The sequence below is a fragment of the Tasmannia lanceolata genome, unplaced genomic scaffold, assembly GCF_043159265.1.
Source record: "Tasmannia lanceolata isolate RefF3 unplaced genomic scaffold, GAP_Taslan_0.1 ptg000018l, whole genome shotgun sequence".
Taxonomy (NCBI): Eukaryota; Viridiplantae; Streptophyta; class Magnoliopsida; order Canellales; family Winteraceae; genus Tasmannia; species Tasmannia lanceolata.
Window position 1 is genome coordinate 5,082,026 of NW_027518695.1, and position 18,903 is coordinate 5,100,928.

Here is an 18,903-nt window from a genome sequence, read left to right on the forward strand (position 1 = left end):
ATCACTTTATCTTTCTCCTCCTTACTCCTCGAATGAATGGCCCTTTTAGCATCAATGACTTAAATTGCCCTTTTGCTTTCGAATTCTCTAGAAGCTATGCCATCTTCTTTCAATCACCATCATCCATTTGTCTCTTTCATTCTAATGGCCACATTTGTTGCTTCATAAAGAAGCCATGTCAAACTCTAAGAGTGCCCTTAAAATAAGAGATTATTCCACTTCCCACCCAAAATACTTTTTTTTTTGTTTTTTTTTCTAAAAATAAAATTCACTTTTCTTTTAGAAACAAAAGATAGTGTGTCATTACTAAAAATAAATATTAATGATATTATTAATAATAAATAAAAAGGATGTACTTCTCGGATTCGGATGTTAAACGGATCGGATATACCATTAACCAGATTCACATCCGCTAAGAGCCGGATATCTCATAAACGGATTGGGATAATATCCACTTGAAACAGATTCGGATAATATTCGCTTTAAACAGATTCGGACGCGGACGGTAATCGAATTTTCGAATATTCATTTACACCCCTAGCCTTAATACTATTCCTAATCTCAGTATGTGTGACACTACGCTTAAGCGCCATTGGCGAAGTGAGACCGCCCGGCTCTCCATTTTGTAACCCCCTACAAAGGTACTCCCCATGATGAACAAGATTGCTAATGAAAAATATGATAAGTAAGCCCACTCCAATCAAAATTTGTGCATTAGGGATTTTCAAAAGATCTTGGCAGTCGTAATCCCTCATGTACATTAGGGATATCCCCGCAGCGAGCAGTGGAACAGAGAGAAGGTAACTAAGTAAGGCTAAGAGACCAAGGATTTTCCTTACTTTGGTTAGCATTTTTGGATGCTTTGGACTTGAGTACTAGGATTTGGATCATCTTCCATCACATAGAAGTTAACCAAGGTACAAGAAATAGCTGGAGAACTTGTAAGAAAAATGGTTAATAATGAATAAACTCTGTTTTTCTTACTATTTAATAATTTTACATGGAGGCTTGGTCGTTTTTGACTCACTCAAGAAGCCTCGTCGGGTTTGAAGGAAAAATTCATCAGAAATTTTGTATAAACGTTCAGTTATATTTGGATGTTTCTCACCATAGGATGGGCGGGCTTGGTGAGTTTTACAGATACAAACAGTAAATTCGATTTTATCTAGGCCCTGTTTTTTTGGACAATTGGACTCTTGAGCGTCCTGCGCTGGTATAGTAGAATACACTTTAATTGGTTCTTTACTTGAAGAGAACCAAGTAAAGACTGAATAGATTTTATATGATGTGTGGGTATAGCCCGGTATTTTTAAAAAGTTACTGTATGGGTAAATTCATAGTAGGATCTAAACCGTTCATTTGTTGGGCCATGCCGTAAATGGTTTTGCCCAAAACTCAATTCCATAGGATGTTCCCAACCCTCTGATCTATTGAGGTTTTGATAATGTGATCTAAACAGTTCATTTGTTGGGCGGACAGGTTGTACCCTAAAAGTCATTTCCAAAGGATGATCCTAGTCCTCCAATCTATAGGGTGACTGCACATTTTAAAAACCTCTATAAATTGAAGGGTTAGGATCATCCTATGGAAATGATTTATGTCCTGCGCAACAATGAATGGTTCAGATCATCCCATCAAACGGGCAGTACTATACCTTTTGAAAAATGCAGAACTATACGGCCACACACCATATGAGACCCACTTCATAGGACGATCTAAACCGTTCATTTGTGGGGACCGCATCGTGATTATGTGGTGCCTCAAAAATCATTTCCATATAGTACGATCCTAACCCCTCCGATCTACCGAAAGACTGTACATTATGAAAACTTCTATTTATAAATCAGAGGGTTAAGATCATCCTATGGAAAAATGATTCTGGGGCAAAACCTTATTTACACTCGCCCGCATTGACTCCTCTATTCTGATCATTTTCTCTTCCTCTCTTTTCCAAAGATGGTTCGTGTGAGTAACAGTCTTATCGGCCTCCTCAACGTTATCACTCTCCTCCTCTCAATCCCTATTCTAGGAGGAGGGATTTGGTTGAGTACTCGTGCGAGCTCAGACTGTGAGAAATTTCTGGAAAAACCCATAATCGCATTGGGCGTATTTCTCCTAATAGTATCTCTCTCGGGCCTCATTGGCTCTTGTTGCCGTGTCTCATGGCTTCTATGGGTTTATCTCGTAGTCATGTTTCTTCTCATTGTATTGATTTTCTGCTTCACCATTTTCGCCTTTGTTGTCATCAACAAAGGGGCAGGAAAGATCGTATCCCAACGAGGGTATAAAGAGTATCGATTGGGGGATTATTCGAATTGGTTGCAGAAAAGGGTGAGTAGTGATGAGAACTGGAGGAGGATTAAGAGTTGTTTGCAGGATAGTAAGGTTTGTAAGAGTTTGGAAGATGAGAACTTGCCACAGGCTGAATTTTATGCGAAAAATTTGTCGCCGATTCAGGTAGAAACACCATCTTTAGTTTTTGTTTTCTTCTTTTTCTCCTCAATCTTGAACCCAAAGTTCTAGATTAAAGAAAGCAAGAGACTATGTTTATTCTATTTTCGCTTCTTCTTCTTCCTTTCTCTTTTCTTTTATTTTTTTAATGGCAAGTAGATTTCATTAAAAAGTGAAAAAGAGGGAGAGTCAATACAAAAGCCAAAGACTAAAGAACAGAAAACTACCAAAAAAAACAAACAAACCTACTTTCCTCAGTGTGAAGAGAAGTAGAAAATCCCTAAACTAGTTTTTCTTTTCTTCTTTTCTCCTATACCCTAAATTCTTTCTTATCGACTAAAAAAACAAGAAACGATCTTGATTGGTATTCCTCTTGCTTCTTCTTCCTTTCTCTTTTCTTTTGGTTTTTTTGAATGGCAAATAGATTTCATTAAAAAGCGAAAAAGCAAAGCAGGAAGACCATGATGGTCAATACTCAATACAAAAGCCAAAGCATAAAGAAGAGAAAACTACCAAAACAAAACCGACTTTCCCATGGGATGAGAGAAGCAGAAAAAGGGAAAAAAGTCTAAGGAAGGAAATCAAAAAGCTGCAAACCCCGGCTAGCTTATCGGCTGCACTATTAAGTGTTAGCAGACCTCCTGATGTGCTTAAAAGAAACCCTTGATACTATCACCCAATCGTGAATCTCATCGAAGTATCTAGCAAATATTCACGGGTAAACATGCAAGCCTCTAAACCAGCGGATTACATTGAGAGAGTCCCCTTCCACCACCACTTTATCCATGGCTTTATTATTATTATTTTTTTGGGGGAATAATATCAATGGCTTCATTCTTCACAAGATTGATACCCTGGTGCACTGCATGCACTGCTGCCTCACCGGAGTATGTAACTCCTATGTGGCTCGTGAACGCCCATCTCACTAACCCCATCTCATCCCTTAGCACTCCCCCCAATTCCGGCTGGTCATGGGTTCCCCATGCTAGAGCCTTCAAAAATGAGTTTCAAGAGCTCTGGGGTTAGAGGTTCTCATTCCTGCACTATCACAGTACCCTGCTATGAACTAAAACACACATCCTTCCACCCTTAACATAGATCTGAAGAAGACAAACCTCTAAAGCATGGAAGGATTTTCACCGATGAAATCGTTAGGGCCATCGCATTGAAGAAAAGAGAAGAGATCTTGGCATATCCTTTGGAAATTCGAGCATTTCTCTCCTTCCAAAGTACCTAAATTGTTGCCAAGAGACGGACATTCCAAAGGATCATTCCTTCTTTCGTCATGGAACAGACGGCCAACAATCTAGAAGATCTATAAGATTGGCGGGGAACACCCGTGTCATTCCAAATCTATCCAAAATACCGCTCCACACCTCCTTGTCTATTTTGCAATGCAAAAACATATGATTGACTGATTCCTCGGGCTCTATGCACAATGGTCAATGATCAACATATCCCATTTTCGTACGAAACTCACCGTCTGAATTCTATCGTCGAAAGCAGCCCATCCAAACGCACATACCTTGAGAAGAGCTTGGAATGTCCAAATTCTGGTAAATTGGAATGTTTGCCAAAACTGCTTATAAGGATTATTCTACCACCCTTCAAGACTAGATTTTGCTTCCATGTATCTAGTCTCTTCTCTATTCTCTCTACGATAAGGTCTCAATTCATCTTCTTAGGTCTCCCCGCTCCCAGAGGCAAACCTAAATATGTTGAAGGAAAATTGTCCACCTTACACCCCATTATCCCTGCAATACATTGAGTCACCTCGGGGCCTAAATGTATGCCGATTACCCTAGATATGTGGAAGTTCGATCTGTCATGTCACAAATTCGTAGCACTTTTAAGATGGTTTTTAAATTCATAACTTTCATTGCATCAGGACAACTGAAGAGGAGCTGGACCAATTTTGAATCCTTCTATCAACCGTTTGGCTCTTTTCTTTTATTTTCTTTTTGTTTTTTCCTAAAAAATCTGAAATTGGGAATCTTGTTGGGATTTTTTTTTAACATTCTAAAGTTTTATTTTTACGGCTTTATAATTAAATAGTGAAAAGTTATTGCTTTTTTAATGATTTTCTATGGTATTTCTTGGTCTGGCTTTTTTATGATAAAATTTAAGTTATTTAAGCTTTTTGTGGGTTTCAGGTATCTATGTGTGACTGGACTTCCTATTTTGTGAAGATTCTTGAATGTATTAGGTTTTGGGCTTTGCCTAGATTTGTTGTGTTGGGAATTTACTAAACACATGATTTTATTTTTATCTCTGGATTTCTTTTAGCTCTGTTGATGCGGTTTTCATTTCTATTTTAATTTAAACTGTTTTCTATAAATTCTTAGGGCTACTAAAATTTTCTTGATTTCTGAAAGTTTTCGCAAAAGGCATTCTTGATCTTATCCTAAATTTTGTTGAATTTTTAAGGGCACTGGATTTTCCTTCTTTGGGAAGTGTAATTGATTTCATGACATGGGCTTTTGTTTGGTTTATATACACTTGTGAGATTAGGGTATTCTGCTTCCACTTAATTTTATGTTAGATTGGTCTAATTGGACTTCTTTTCAAATATGTTATGTGCCTAGATGGGTCCTGCTTGGGGTGGAATAAAATAGTTTTGATTTCTGTAGTTTGTGGAGTTTGCTCTCTAGTTGTTTGATATGGGTAGGAGTCTTAGAGATTAGGGTTATGATGTCTAGATTGGCTTGGGTGGGAGTTTTAGAGGAAGTGGTCAGGTCACTACCAATTGGGTTTTCCATTTGGCATATCCAGCCTTGGTAGAAGCATATTGGAGAAACAATGGATCATTGAGAGGAGACAATGAGAGAGAACAAAAGGCATCTAGCTTCTATGAATATCAAGTTCAACAAGATGGTACTATCACTTAGCATGAAGTTAAAAGAACCTCTATGTCTGAAGAAGCTAAGTGAAATTTAATGAGTTTGCCGTCGAGAATGCTTGCAGAATGAAAAGAAAAAACTAATCAGGAAAATGGGAGAAAAGAAGAAGAAAGAAAGAAAGCAAATAAAAGAAAAGAAAAAGAAGAATGATTTTTAACCTTGCCGATTCTGACAAGTTCGTTGCCAGAAAATCTGTCATTCCTATCAAAATGTCTAAAACCATCAAGAAGATTCGCACACACAACCATCATAAAAAACTCAAATCATTTCAAAAAAAATAAAATGTAGGAGCTTTGATGAATGCCATGATGAGATCTTTTAGAGTATAAAAGATAAATAACGCCTTTCTCTAACAGCTTAAGCTTTTGGGGAAGTCGGTAAGTTTCTAACATGGTATTAGAGCCAAAGGTCTCGAGTTCAAACCTCCCAAAAAAAAAAATCCAGATGCGATGGTCGGCCCAAGGTGAGACCACATGTGCCACGTGTTTGCCAAGTGAGCCACACGTGCGGGGGAGTGTTAAAGTATAAAAGTTAAATAACACATTTCTCCAACAGCCTACGCTTTTAGAGTAGTTGGTAAGTTAACAAGATCAATTTCAAAATAGAGATGCCTCACCCTTTAATGACGACATGGGATATGGTGACTGATTGCAAGACAAAGAGAAGAAAGGGAGTGAGAAAGAAAAATAAAAAGAGAATAGAGAAGAATTTTGAAAAGCCTTGCACAAGATCTCCGAGAGCCGGAGCCAAAAGGATTTTGGGATCCCTGCATGGGCATATGAATTTGGGTGTCGTATGAATTGGGGTTTCCACTGTGACATTGTGAAAGTTCTCAACCAAGAAAAAGGCTCACGGAACTCCTTAACAACTGGCCAACGCTTAATCATCCTCAACCTTGTCGACAAGGTTGATTCAAGGTGGGTGGAATGTTACGTGCATAGATGGGTATCCGCTTGGGTGGAATAAATTACTTTAGATTTTTGTAGTTTATGGAGTTCGCTCTGCATTTGTTTGATATGGGTAGAATTCTTAGAGATAAAGGTTGTGCTGTGTAGATTTGTTTGGGTAGGAGTTTTAGAGGAAGTGGTCAAGTGGCTGCAAAGTATGTTTTCTATTTGGTATAAATAGCATGTAATTAGTCTTTTTCAAATCAATGAAGAAATTTATCCCGAAAATTGTGTCTTTGCACACAAAGAAGGACTGACCTTTCCCTCAAAGTGGTTCAAGAGGCCGATCTTCCCTCTGGGAAGATCAATCACGTTGTGAACTGATTTGAGTTTGTAACATTGTAGTACTTTCTTGATCTAGGGTTTCACGATCTGGCATGTGTGGACCACAACAAATTCTTGAGCAATGATACATTTCAGGATCAGGGTTTTGAGTTTTCTTGATCTAGGGTACTATTTCACAAACAGTGTTTGGAATTTTCAAACTCTTGGCACACTTTATTCGTGAATTTTATTATTGATCTGACGATCCAGTTCTTCAATCTTAGTAAAGCTTCTAGATCTTATTTCTGCCCATTGGGGGGGGGGGGGAGTGTTTGGGTTTTTACTGGGATTTTTTCATTTAAATGCATGGATCCCTTCATCTTACTGAATGTTCTTAATTCTCCAGATCTCTGCATACTTCAAGTGTGCTTTTTTTCCAATTTGGGTTCTGAAATTTCTTGAAATTAGGATTCTTCTTAGTGAGTTTTTCTTAGTTATGATGATAGTGCACGTGTTAAATTTACATTTCATTATTCCGGATATCTGACTGATTTTCTAATTTTGTTATTTCTCTGGGATATTTGAGAAATTGTATCCCTGTATTTTCTTCAATTTAATCATTTATTTCATGAAGGTCTATTATTAGTGACCCTAATATCTCCGCATTTTCTGAAAGATTTTGCTATATGGTTTCTTGTATAACTCTAAGAAAGCTTCTCAAATTGTTATTCCACTGCTATACTTCTAGATCTTTAATGAATTGTTAGCATTTGGGTTTCCATCGACATTAAATTTTCTGTTTTTTTATGGGTACATTAAAGTTTCTTGACATCTGTTGGAATGGGTCATGGATTTCTCTAATTCTAAATGCTGAACTTAATTGAACACTTTAGATTTTGGGAATTTACTAACCTTTCTGAGTAATTTTCACACCATGTTGGTTTGCTTTTATTTTGAAGCAGTTCCTCGATATGGCTTTTGTATTTTCTTTCAAGTTTCTTTTCCTATTAAGGTTAAGGTTAGGGGTGCAACTCGGGTCGGGTTGAGGCCAACCCAACCCAACCCAACCCGAGGAGCTCAACCTCCAACCCTAACCCAACCCAACCTGACTTTCAACCCGGGATGGCTAACCCAACCCAACCCAACCCAAATTGGTTTTTCCCTAACCCGAACCCAACCCAACCCAACCCAACCCGAATTCCCAAGTTGGGTCGGGTTTAGACATTTTAGATGAGATATTTAGTAACGGAAATGTCACCGAAGTTCAAAACCAAAGGAAAAAAAACAGTAAAACACTACTAGAACATATGCTCATATTAAATAACTGCAAATGATGCGAGGAAAACATGACAATCACAATCACAATGATATGCGGGTGTTTAGTCCAGAAAAAAGAAGGTTGAGATCATCCAATCAATCGATTTTTGCATGCTTCAATCTTGCGGTTGAGATCTCTTCTAGGTTAGGGTTTTTACTTTAGTGACTTTAGCCCTTTACTTTTTGTTTTTGATAAGTATCTATTATTATATTTGCAAAGGATGGAAAGAAACAACAAAACGTCAGAAGTTACAAAGTACAAAAAGTAAAAAACGTGTATTACTCTTTGTCGGGTTACGGGTTGGGTCGGGTTGCCTGATACCCAACCCAACCCAACCCGAATTTTGGTCGGGTTGCCAAATCCCAACCCGGACCCGAACCCAACCCAAATTTGGTCAACCCAACCCGCCCAAAAATCGGGTTCAACCCGACCCAAGTTGCACCCCTAGTTAAGGTTGCTCTTGAGTAGATTAGTTTTTCTTTGTTTCTGTTAACTTTCCAACTTCTCAAAAAGTTTAGCTGTTGGAGAAAGGCGTTATTTATCTTTTATACTCTAACACTCCCCCGCACGTGTGGCCCACTTGGCAAACACGTGGCACATGTGGTCCCACTTTGGACCGACCATCGCATGTGGATTTTTGCTATCCGGGAGGTTTGAACTCGAGTCCTTTGGCTTTGATACCATGATAAATTCTAAGATTTCCACTAATTCTTGGATACTCACAATAAACCTTAACAGTGCTTTTATAGAGCACTTAAGTGATAGACAAAGAAAGAGATAAAGATGGAAATAGAAAGAGATCATCCTAATCTAATGCAGTTGCCTAATCTAACCTAATCAAATCAAATCTTGGAGGATTTGATATTATTCTAATATAGATCTGATTGTTTTTTTAATGTCTTTCTTTGATTCATCCAGAAGTTGCTTTGGCCTTCATATTCCATTTCATTGGTTATCCAGCCACTGCTCTTTTAAGATAAATTGAGTCCTTTTTTCTATTCCGCCCAACATTATTCATTCATCTTGGAAACAACTATCCAACAGTTACTGACAGTGGCTATTCTACCAAGGACCTAAGCCCTTCCATCAAAGGAAAATTAGTGTGCTAAACAGCACCCTCCATCTTTAATCAACACACCTTCTTCCTTTGTCCTTAACTGCACAACCAAAATTTGATAGTGGCAGCCTCTCTTTCTAATTTTCTTACATATTCTCAATTGCATTTTACAATTCCTTCCAAATGCTTCACACCTCATCTTATGTGACATATCCCAAAATTGATAATCACACCCTCATTTTGATATGTGCACTCTTTTTCTAGTTTTGTTTATAGTTTCGTCTTGTTGCCATCATTACATTAGTCATTTTTTGTCGTTCATCTCATTTCTCTTTTCTTCCAAATCTTTAATTTTCAAATCTCCATTTCAATTCAGTTGAGGTACCTTTTCGAGGTGCGTGCCTGAAATTGTTCACTCTACTCAGTTGAGGGGCATCGATTCTTTGAGGTTTGTGTCTGAGAGAGTCAAATTCCATGAGGATCGGTACTTGCCGACCCATGATGTCTTGCCCATTGAGGCCCATTCTCGCCCATCAAGGCTCCCTTTTGCCCATAAAGGCTTTGGTCAATTGTGACCCATTTCCAGAAGGTTTGGTATTCAAAACCGGCCTAAAGACTCGTCCATTCTGGCTTGAGTCCAATCCAGTTCTTTGAGGCTCTTCGCATCTCATCTTTCATTTGACACTTTTTTAACAATAGGCGGCAATCATCTTCAGCAATATCAACAAAAGGCGGATATCAATTTTAGCAGTGTGAATCAAAATTTGCAAATATCTATATATCTTTTTTGGGGATATCTATTGTAATCAAACGTATATTGATTTTCAATCCATATACATTTGAGGGGGCATATTAGAGAATAAAATTAGATCTATAGTAGAATAATATCAAATCCTCCAAGATTTGATTTGATTAGGTTAGATTAGGCAACTGCATTAGATTAGGATGATCTCTTTCTATTTTCATCTTTATCTCTTTCTTTGTTTATCCCTTAAGTGCTCTATAAAAGCACATTTAAGGTTTATTGTAAGTATCCAAGAATTAGTGACATCTTAGAATTTATGAGTTCCAATTTGCTTGGTAGATGACCATGTAACTTCAGGATTTGGGAGCTCATCTTCTCCTCTCTACAGATGTATTATATTATCATTAGGATGAAAAAGCTCCACCTGATGGACCTCAATCTCACATACACAAGGAAACGTTTGAGAATTTTTTTTGCCATATTCAATCCAGAAATGCAGGAATTATGAAGACATGTATATGGGTTGTATTTTTTTGTAGAGTTGGTTTTTGCATTTAGTTTTGAGTATCATCCCTGAATGGCTGAGCAATATCTGCAATTTCAGTGTCATTACAATATTGAAAGCCTATTGTAAAGATTTCTCTACTATTTGGCATTTCTCCCCTCTTCTTGGGTGGGGCTGGCGTGGAGGGTTTTTTTTTTTTTTTTTTTTGGGGGGGGGGGGGGGGGAGGTGGGGTTATGTTATTACAAAATTTAAAGACTATTCTAAATATTTCTCGGCTATAACTTGTCATTAGCATTTCTTCCATGTTCTGGGGCAGTTCCAATGAACCAGAAGGGCCTACTGAAATTTCCAATCTCATGTTCTGGGTCTCTCTCTTTTGGTACAGTCTGGTTGCTGTAAGCCACCCACCAGCTGTGGCTTCACCTACATGAATTCAACTGTGTGGCAAAAACCTGCGGCCAATACCACATCCTCTGACCCAGATTGCAACGCATGGGACAATGATAAAAACATCCTTTGCTACAACTGCCAGTCGTGCAAGGCGGGCATCCTGGCCAATCTGAAGAGAGACTGGAAGAAGGTCGCCATTGTGAATATCTTCTTCCTCATCTTCCTCATCGTTGTATACTCCATCGGATGCTGTGCTTTCAGGAACAACAGAGAAGACAATTCGTACCAGAGATGGAAAGGGTGATATGCTTAGAGATATAGGTGATTTCTTATCCTATTTCTTTTTTGCACTGGTACATGATCTTCACCTGACATCAGATTTTCTTTTTGTTCTTTTGGATTTTTTCTCATCTGCTTTTAGTACAGCGGAGATATTATCATTTGGATTAGTTAAATATAGAGTTTTTCTTTGAATGGCTAGTTAAATATAGTGTTAGTGATTTATTTTTTTCTGAATGGCAGTGTTAGTGATATTATGTTGATGTTATATTGTGCTGTAACTTTTTTAGTGTGAATTGACAGTCAAAACCAAAAACGTCCACTGTGGTCGTCTTTCTCTTCATTTTTTCAATACACACTAATTTTCATTCGTCAAATTCCAAAACCCTACAAAAAAAAGGAGCTACTATGACACCAGTTTGGGCTCTGTTTGATATGTAGAACCAATATTAGTTCAGATTTTTTTTTTTTTTTTAAAGTGTCATAGTAATCTTCTGGGTTACTTACGATGTATTTTAAAAAGGGAAGTCTCTGTATGTTTCCTAGACTTATTTTAGGTTAGATTTCTATGTTGATGGTTGTTTTATCTAAAAGGCTCATGGGAACTACAACTAAAAATGGTTACTATATGTAGTTCGGAATATTAGAAGTTGCTTATGTCTGTATACATGTAGTCATTTGTGTAAAGAGAAAGTGGGAGAACTGTAGAGAACGAGAGGAGAGAAGAACACAAGTTGTAGATGTATTCTGCAGTCATTTGATATATTTAAAAGTCTATATTTTGATGTTTATTTCTGTTTAAATTTAAGCATTGGGAGAGTAGTCTTGGGTATATTGAAATCTGAAAACAAATTCTCTCACAATGTTAACCCTTTAATCGTCTTTCTTACAAAGAAAAAATCACTTGTTCTCTCAACCCCTATTCCCACATCGAGCGCGAAAATCCCTTTTTTTCCTAGGATTTATGTGGGAAAATGTTTAGTGGTCACATCAGCTTTTTCTTGGTGACATCAGCAAAATCTTGTCTTGAAAATGGTGGTCTCTTTTTCTTTCTCTACCCTCTCTCTCCACTCATCGTAATATCTTTCTCTAATTAATGCTTGTCCCCTCTTTTGTCTCCTACCTTTACCCACATAAATCCCAGGAAAAGAAAAAAACCCGGCAACCAAACGGAGCAGAGATCAAACAAGAACCATACCCAATAGGTTGAAAATCACTAGAGAGCATTGAGAAACCTTACATGAAAAATGTAAAATTAAAGAGGCATGATCAAAAGAGTATGGGAATTGATAAATGCGCTCCTTTTCATTACTTGGCCCCTTTTCATTACTTGGGACTAGTGTACATGGCAATCAGGTCTCTTAAACCCATCACATTTGATGTAGGCCAGCCCAAGTAATGAAAAGGGGCGCATTTATCATTTCCCAAGAGCATGAGCCAACAAATCACCGAATATCAACGACCTGTAATAAATCAATCTTAAAACAAGTCCATGACCTTAAACGTCATATTTGTCATTGTTTTTCAAGTCCATGAAATAAAATAGCCATTGGAGTCCTCAAAGCTTTAATTCAGTCTCGTCAAGATCATCCAATCCAGCCAGCAAGGGCTCCTTGATATCAACTTTGCAAATTACCAATGTTTCATCTACTGAGCCATTTATTTTGATCGATTCCTCAGATGGGTTTGCATCTATTTTGAAGTCAAGATCCTTTGCTTTACCCCAAAGCACAGCATACAAACCAACCACAATAGCAACAGCACCTGCCAAACTGAAGTAAAAAGCAGTAATTTTGTGAGTACCATCTCCACAGAACCAAACCAATTCCAATCATCAAGGTGAGAGAAAATGGCACATCTTTGAAGCCAATAACAGTATCATTTCTGGAACTATTATAGCTACTATTTGTAAATAATCATATTTAACTTATATAAGATTATATACACATAAATTTTAGAGGTCTCCAAGGAGGCCTCTTTGGAGCATTCCTTGGTAGATTTTCAGTGACAATGGATTACCCACTGCCGATCACATGCTTAGATGCTAAGCATGGCATACAGTCAAAACTATTTTGATGAGGACACTCCTCACTTTATTAAAAGTACGGTATGGCCCGCACCATAGAATGATCCAAACCGTCCATTAGATGGGCCACAGCCTAAATAGGTTGTGCCCCAAAAATCATTTCCATAGGTTGATCCTAACCCTCTATAGATCGGAGGGTTAGGATCAACCTATGGAAATAATTTTTGGGCACAACCTATTTAGGCTGTGGCCCATCTAATGGATGGTTTGGATCATCCTATCGTGCGGGCCATACCGTACTTTAAATAAAGTGAGTGCCCTCATCAAAATACAGTAGTGCTGATAACATTTCCCATATTAAACTAGGAATATAGAAAGTTTTTCTAGCAATTAGAGCACACCTTCCAGCATAAAGCTTCTCATGAAGAATCAGGCAAGCCAAGAAAGTCACAATAACGGTGCTAATTGGACTGAACATTGCAGAGAAAAGCGGCCCTCTTCTTGATATGCACCAAGATTGCACATAAAAGGACATACCAGAGCCTACAATCCCCTGTAATATTAAGTAGCAAATGTAAGTGATACTCAAATCTCCTATATGAAATAAAAGAAGATGATAGAATGCGTCTGTTTCTTTAGAACTAATCGTCAAATCATTGAACAATAACAGCTAAACACAATTTTTTTCTTTTCAATGTTTTTTTTTTTTTGAAATGGCATATATTATAAAAGAAACAAAAGGGAAGGGACACCCGAAAGGAAATACCCAAAGATACAGAAAAAAAAATAAAACTAATTACAAAATGACTAGGCCATCAAATAGGAAATTGATCAGACCAACTCATCGAGATGCATACCACCCCTCTTCTAGCCAAAGCGTCTGCCTTCTCGTTAGCAGACCTTCTAACATGAATCAACTCAATATCTGATTCCACTAATATATCTTCCCTTTCGTCAAAAAGATCCAAAAACCTCCAAGGTGGAGCCATCCCACCCCTCAGCCACCGGATAACATTAAACGAATCCCCTTCAACAATTACACTCTTCGGACGGTCCCTACTCACCTTTTTTATGCCATTGAAAGCCGCTTGGACTTCCGCCTCTGTAGCGTCAGTCACACCTAAAGGACCCCAAAAAGACCAAAGAACCTTGCCGGCATCATCACGACATAAACCTCCTACCCCGGTTGGACCAGGATTCCCAAAGTAAGCACCATCGAAGTTTATTTTTAACACTCATTGAGGCGGTGGTTCCCATCTCTGCACAACTTTATTAGCCCACTCACTACTCAAGCACACCACCCCCATCCTTCCCAAAGATCAAACGCTGAGACAAACCGGAAAGATTGATGGCATCTCGTCCAATTAATAACCAAAGCAATTATCCGCATATAAAGATAATGAGGAGCCTTGGACATTCCCTCAAACACCCGCGCATTTCTCTCCTTCCATACCAACCACCAAGTAGCCAGCAAGCATACTTCCCACAAAATTTTCCCTTTCTTCTTCTAAGGCACAAAGCTCCATTATTGCAACAACAATTCAATAGATCTAGGAAAAATCCAACTAATCCCAAATCTCAGAAATATGCGACCCCATATAGACCGGGTGAACGAACAATGCATAAATAGATGATCCGCAGATTCCCCATCCGCAAGATATAGGGGGCAATGATCAACAAGCCACATACCTCGGTTTCTCAGAAAGTTAATGGTTTGAATCCTGTCGCGACATGCGGCCCAACCAAAGATACTAACCCGCGGCGGACAATGAAATTTCCACACCTTTGCTGAAAAAGAGGGAGTCGGGCAGGGTATCAGGCTCGTATAGAAAGATCTGACAGAAAAAAACCCAGAAGAATCTGCAGTCCATATTCTCTTATCCATCCCCTTTCTTTTAATGTAGCCATTATCCAAAAGCCTCATAAGTCTAGCCGCAGAATCTAACTCCCAAGCAAAGAACCTTCTTCTATAAGCCTGGCACCATTCCCAAACACCATCCCTACTAGCCATACACTCACTCACCATAGCTTCTTTATTCACCGCAAACCGAAAATTTTTCGGGAACAACAACCTGAGCGGGCTATCACCACACCATAAATCACTCCAAAACTTAACTCTATCTCCTCCATAAACCCTAAATCTAATATTCAGGTTGAATAGGGGGGACATTTTTAAAATATCTCTCCATACCGTTAGCCCCTTTGACTTAAAATTATCGAAAGACTCTCACCCTCCGGGTTGACAACCATACTTACTACAAATGACCCTAACCCACAAAATGAGATCTTTCTTCGCCAATTCTCCATAACCACTTTCCAAGCAAAGCGTGGTTAAACTCCCTAAATCTTCTAATACCCAAACCACCCACCTTGATGGGCACACAAACATCCTTCCAACTCACCAGAGAGATTCCTTTTTTGTCCTCATTACCTCCCCACAAAAATTTACGTTGGATCATTTCAATCCTCAACGAGACATTGACAGGACACTTGAAAAGAGACATAAAATATACAGGAATATTTGCTAAGACTGCCTTGATTAAAACCAATCTTCCACCTCTCGATACTAAATTTCTCTTCCAAGTATCCAACCTACGCTCAATCCTTTCTAAAATCGGCTCCCAAAATGCCTTATTTTCTTTTCAATGTTATGCTTTATAAAGGAAAGAAAAATGGAGAGAGAGATATTATAGGTTTCTATTTAAATACTTACAGCATAGAAACAACTCAAGAATTTCAAGCTTGAATTAAGCTTCCATGCTCCTAGATCAGGTTCTATGAAGAATGCCAGAGTTCCTGATTGCAAGGTGGATAAGAAGCACATCCAGGCTGATAAAGATAGGTGATCAGGATAGCTATCAGACATTGGGACCTGTTAAAAAAAACTAGGAGAGCGTCAGACATTTGAGTGCTTTAGAAACATGAATATTTCTAAGAGAAAAATACCTGCAAAATCAACCAAAATGACCAGCAACAATTGTTTCCCAGTAGAAGAAGACAACCCAGCATCCAATTCTCACCTCCTGACAGGAAAATAGAATTTTGTGGTAGAGATTCTGCATTGAAAAGCTTTGGTCCCTTTAACAATGTCATGGCAACAGCTCCAACGACGCAGACAATGGTCCCAAATACCTTAGCCATGCTTCTCCAGCTTCTTATAGACACTCTCTCTAATCTGAACAGATTGAATAGCATAGGACCTTGTTAAAGTTATATTGTAACTTGTTAAGAACATTTCCATAAGTTAACAGGGGTTTTGAGATAAATAAATCATGGGTTTAGAAGGATTTACCTAAAACAAGCTGCCATCAGGAAGGTAATTGCAGGAAGTAGATTACCCATGGCACTTGCCATGGAAGAAGATGTGAAATACATGCCTTGGAAATAGCAATTCTGGTTGATGGTTATTCTGTATAGAAACCCCAAAACACAATAATCTTACAAATAAAATAAAACACAGATAAAGAGAATAAAGGACTGAAGGCAAGCCATTTAAGAGAAATCTAGCAAGAAACCTACCCGACAAGAGAGGCAACAAACATCATACAAAAGCTCTTTCTTCCTAAAGGCACAATACTTGTTTTTCTCCTGGTATCATGAAATAAAAAAGTATAAAACTAGTGAGAAATAGGATGCTTCCTTAACAGAGAGAAGGAGAGAGAGGGAGAGAGAGAGAATCTATTTACCTCCGAGCAAAATAAGCTATGGGTGCCATGACAATAGTAGCAATGGCTTGCCTGTAAACCACGAAAACCTTGGGACTCATTCCTTCAGTAAGAACAGCTCTTGTGGAGAGAGCCATGCCTGCATAGGCAAACTGGAAGGCGAACATAGCCATGGCTGGTTTATGATCTTCCAAATAACCCATAATTTTCTCACAAAGGGGAGGGCTTTGCAAGACCATGAAATCATATCATATCATATCATATCACACATGCATATTTAACATGTATATGGAGAGAGATCTCATTCACACGAGGCCAATAAGGTGCTGAGATGAAAATGGCAAACAATTTATTTATTGAGGAGGTGTTTGGTTTTGATGCTGGTTACACGTAGTTTCTACGTGTATAAAGGTTGGCACAATCAACATTAGATCGGGCTTGTTTGAATGCATATATTCTTCTAATATAGGGATGCTTATGCCAAGTCTTATGCAAGACTTGGCGGAAAAGGTGGAACGTTGGAAGAGAATCTCATCAAAATTTGTAATGCTTGGTGTCAATTTCCAGGGTGTAAAATTTGTTTTACGTCCATTTTATATCGAAAAGAAACGATGCCTTAGGGCCTGTTGGACACCCATGAAAAATATATCATGGAATATGGTGATGAGCAAATATGGGCGAAGAGCGAGAGTAGCTATAGCAACATCGACCCGTGCTTGCGGGTCGACCTAACCCACCCGCAAATTTGCGGGTATAGGTTGAAATTTGAGTGACCCGTCAAAATTGACCCGCGGGTCACCCAACCCGCCAAAACAGGGCTTGTGTCAGGTGAACCCGCGGGTACCCGTAATTGGGTTTGTTTTGTTTTGTTTTTTTTTGGGGGTGGGGGGTGCGGGGTTTGAGTGGCTGGAATAGTGGAATTAAATTGAATACAGCCCCTGTTTTCCAAAATGGACGGTACAACCCACACCACATGATAATCCAAACCGCCCATTTGATGGGTCACGACGTAAATAGATTGTGCCCAAAAAATCATTACCATAGGATGATTCTAACCCTCTGATCTAAAGAGGGACTCACATTATGGAAACTTCTATAAATCGGATGGTTGGGATCATTTTATGATCTTCCAAAAAACCCATAATTTTCTCACAAAGGAGAGAGCTTTGCAAAGACCAGGAAATCATATCATATCACACTTGCGTATATAACATCTATATGGAGAGAGATCTCATTCACATGCGGCCAATAAGGTGCTGAGATGAAAATGGCAAACATTTCATTTATTGAGGAGGTGTTTGGTTTGGATGCTGGTTACACGTAGTTTCTACGTGTATAAAGGTTGGCACAATCAACATTAGATCGGGTTTGTTTCAATGTATGTTTACTTTTAATATAGGGATGCTTATGCCAACTACCGACTGATAATTATTGAAAGATCTTTCAAAGGGAAACAATGTCTTATGCAAGACTTAGCGGAAAAAGGTGGAACGTTGGAAGAGAATCTCACCAAAATTTGTAATGCTTGGTGTCAATTTCCAGGGTGTAAAATTTGTTTTACGTCCATTTTAGATTGAAAAGAAACGATGACTTAGGGCTTGTTGGGCACCCATGAAAAATATTTCATGGACTATTAGTGGGTGATGAGCAGAAAAGGGCAAAGAGGGATAGGCTTGAGAGTAGACCTGGCAAAATCGACCCGTGCCCGGGGTCGATCCAACCCACCCGCAAATTTGCGGGTACATATTGACATTTGAGTGAACCGTCAAAATTGACCCGCGGGTCACTCAACCCCGCTAAAACAAGGCTTGGGTCGGGTGAACCCGCGGGTACCCGCAATTCTATTTTTCTTTTCTGTTCTTTTCTTTTTTTTGGTTTTAGTGGCTGGAATAGTGGAATTAAATTGAATACACCCTATTTTTCAAAATGGACGGTACAACCCACACCATAGGATGATCCAAACCGCCCATTTGATGGGCCGCAACGTAAATAGGTCATGCTCAAAAAATCATTACCATAGGACGATTCTAACCCTCCGATCTAAAGAGGGACTCACATTATGGAAACTTCTATAGATCAGACGGTTGGGATCATCCTATGGAAATGATTTTTGGGGCACAACCTATTTACGTTGTGGCCCATCAAATGGACAATTTGGATCATCCTATGGTGTGGGATGTACCGTCCATTTTTAAAATTAGGGGGTGAATTTATCACAGCCAAAAAAAAAACTCTTTGGCAAAAAATTGCGGGTTACCCGAGGATTGACCCAACCCACCCGCAGTGGGTACTGGTCACCTAAGTGGAGACCCCTAGGGATGCGGGTCATTTTTTATGCAAACCGTTTGACCTGCA

The 18,903-nt window shown here is 38.8% G+C and overlaps 2 protein-coding genes across 3 annotated transcripts; one reads left to right on the forward strand and one right to left on the reverse strand.

The window, feature by feature from the left end:
- Positions 1-1,877: 1,877 nt before the first annotated feature.
- Positions 1,878-12,768, forward strand: LOC143850743 (tetraspanin-8-like). Of its 2 annotated transcripts, XM_077359983.1 has the most exons (3): positions 1,878-2,457; positions 10,574-10,899; positions 12,538-12,768. In XM_077359983.1, the coding sequence occupies exons 1-2, from the start codon at positions 1,957-1,959 to the stop codon at positions 10,880-10,882; spliced, it is 810 nt and encodes a 269-aa protein (XP_077216098.1). In that variant the 5' UTR covers positions 1,878-1,956; the 3' UTR covers positions 10,883-10,899; positions 12,538-12,768. The 2 variants fall into 2 exon arrangements, with proteins under 2 accessions (XP_077216098.1, XP_077216097.1); XM_077359982.1 differs by lacking the exon at positions 12,538-12,768 and having other exon boundaries at positions 1,879-2,457; positions 10,574-11,052.
- On the reverse strand, positions 12,308-17,150 carry LOC143850742 (WAT1-related protein At4g30420-like). Its single transcript, XM_077359981.1, has 7 exons — positions 16,570-17,150; positions 16,403-16,471; positions 16,176-16,292; positions 15,830-16,058; positions 15,597-15,755; positions 13,285-13,436; positions 12,308-12,629 (listed from the first exon to the last, which is right to left on the reverse strand). Exons 1-7 carry the CDS (start codon positions 16,785-16,787, stop codon positions 12,416-12,418), a joined length of 1,158 nt encoding a protein of 385 aa, XP_077216096.1. The 5' UTR covers positions 16,788-17,150; the 3' UTR covers positions 12,308-12,415.
- Positions 17,151-18,903: the final 1,753 nt, after the last annotated feature.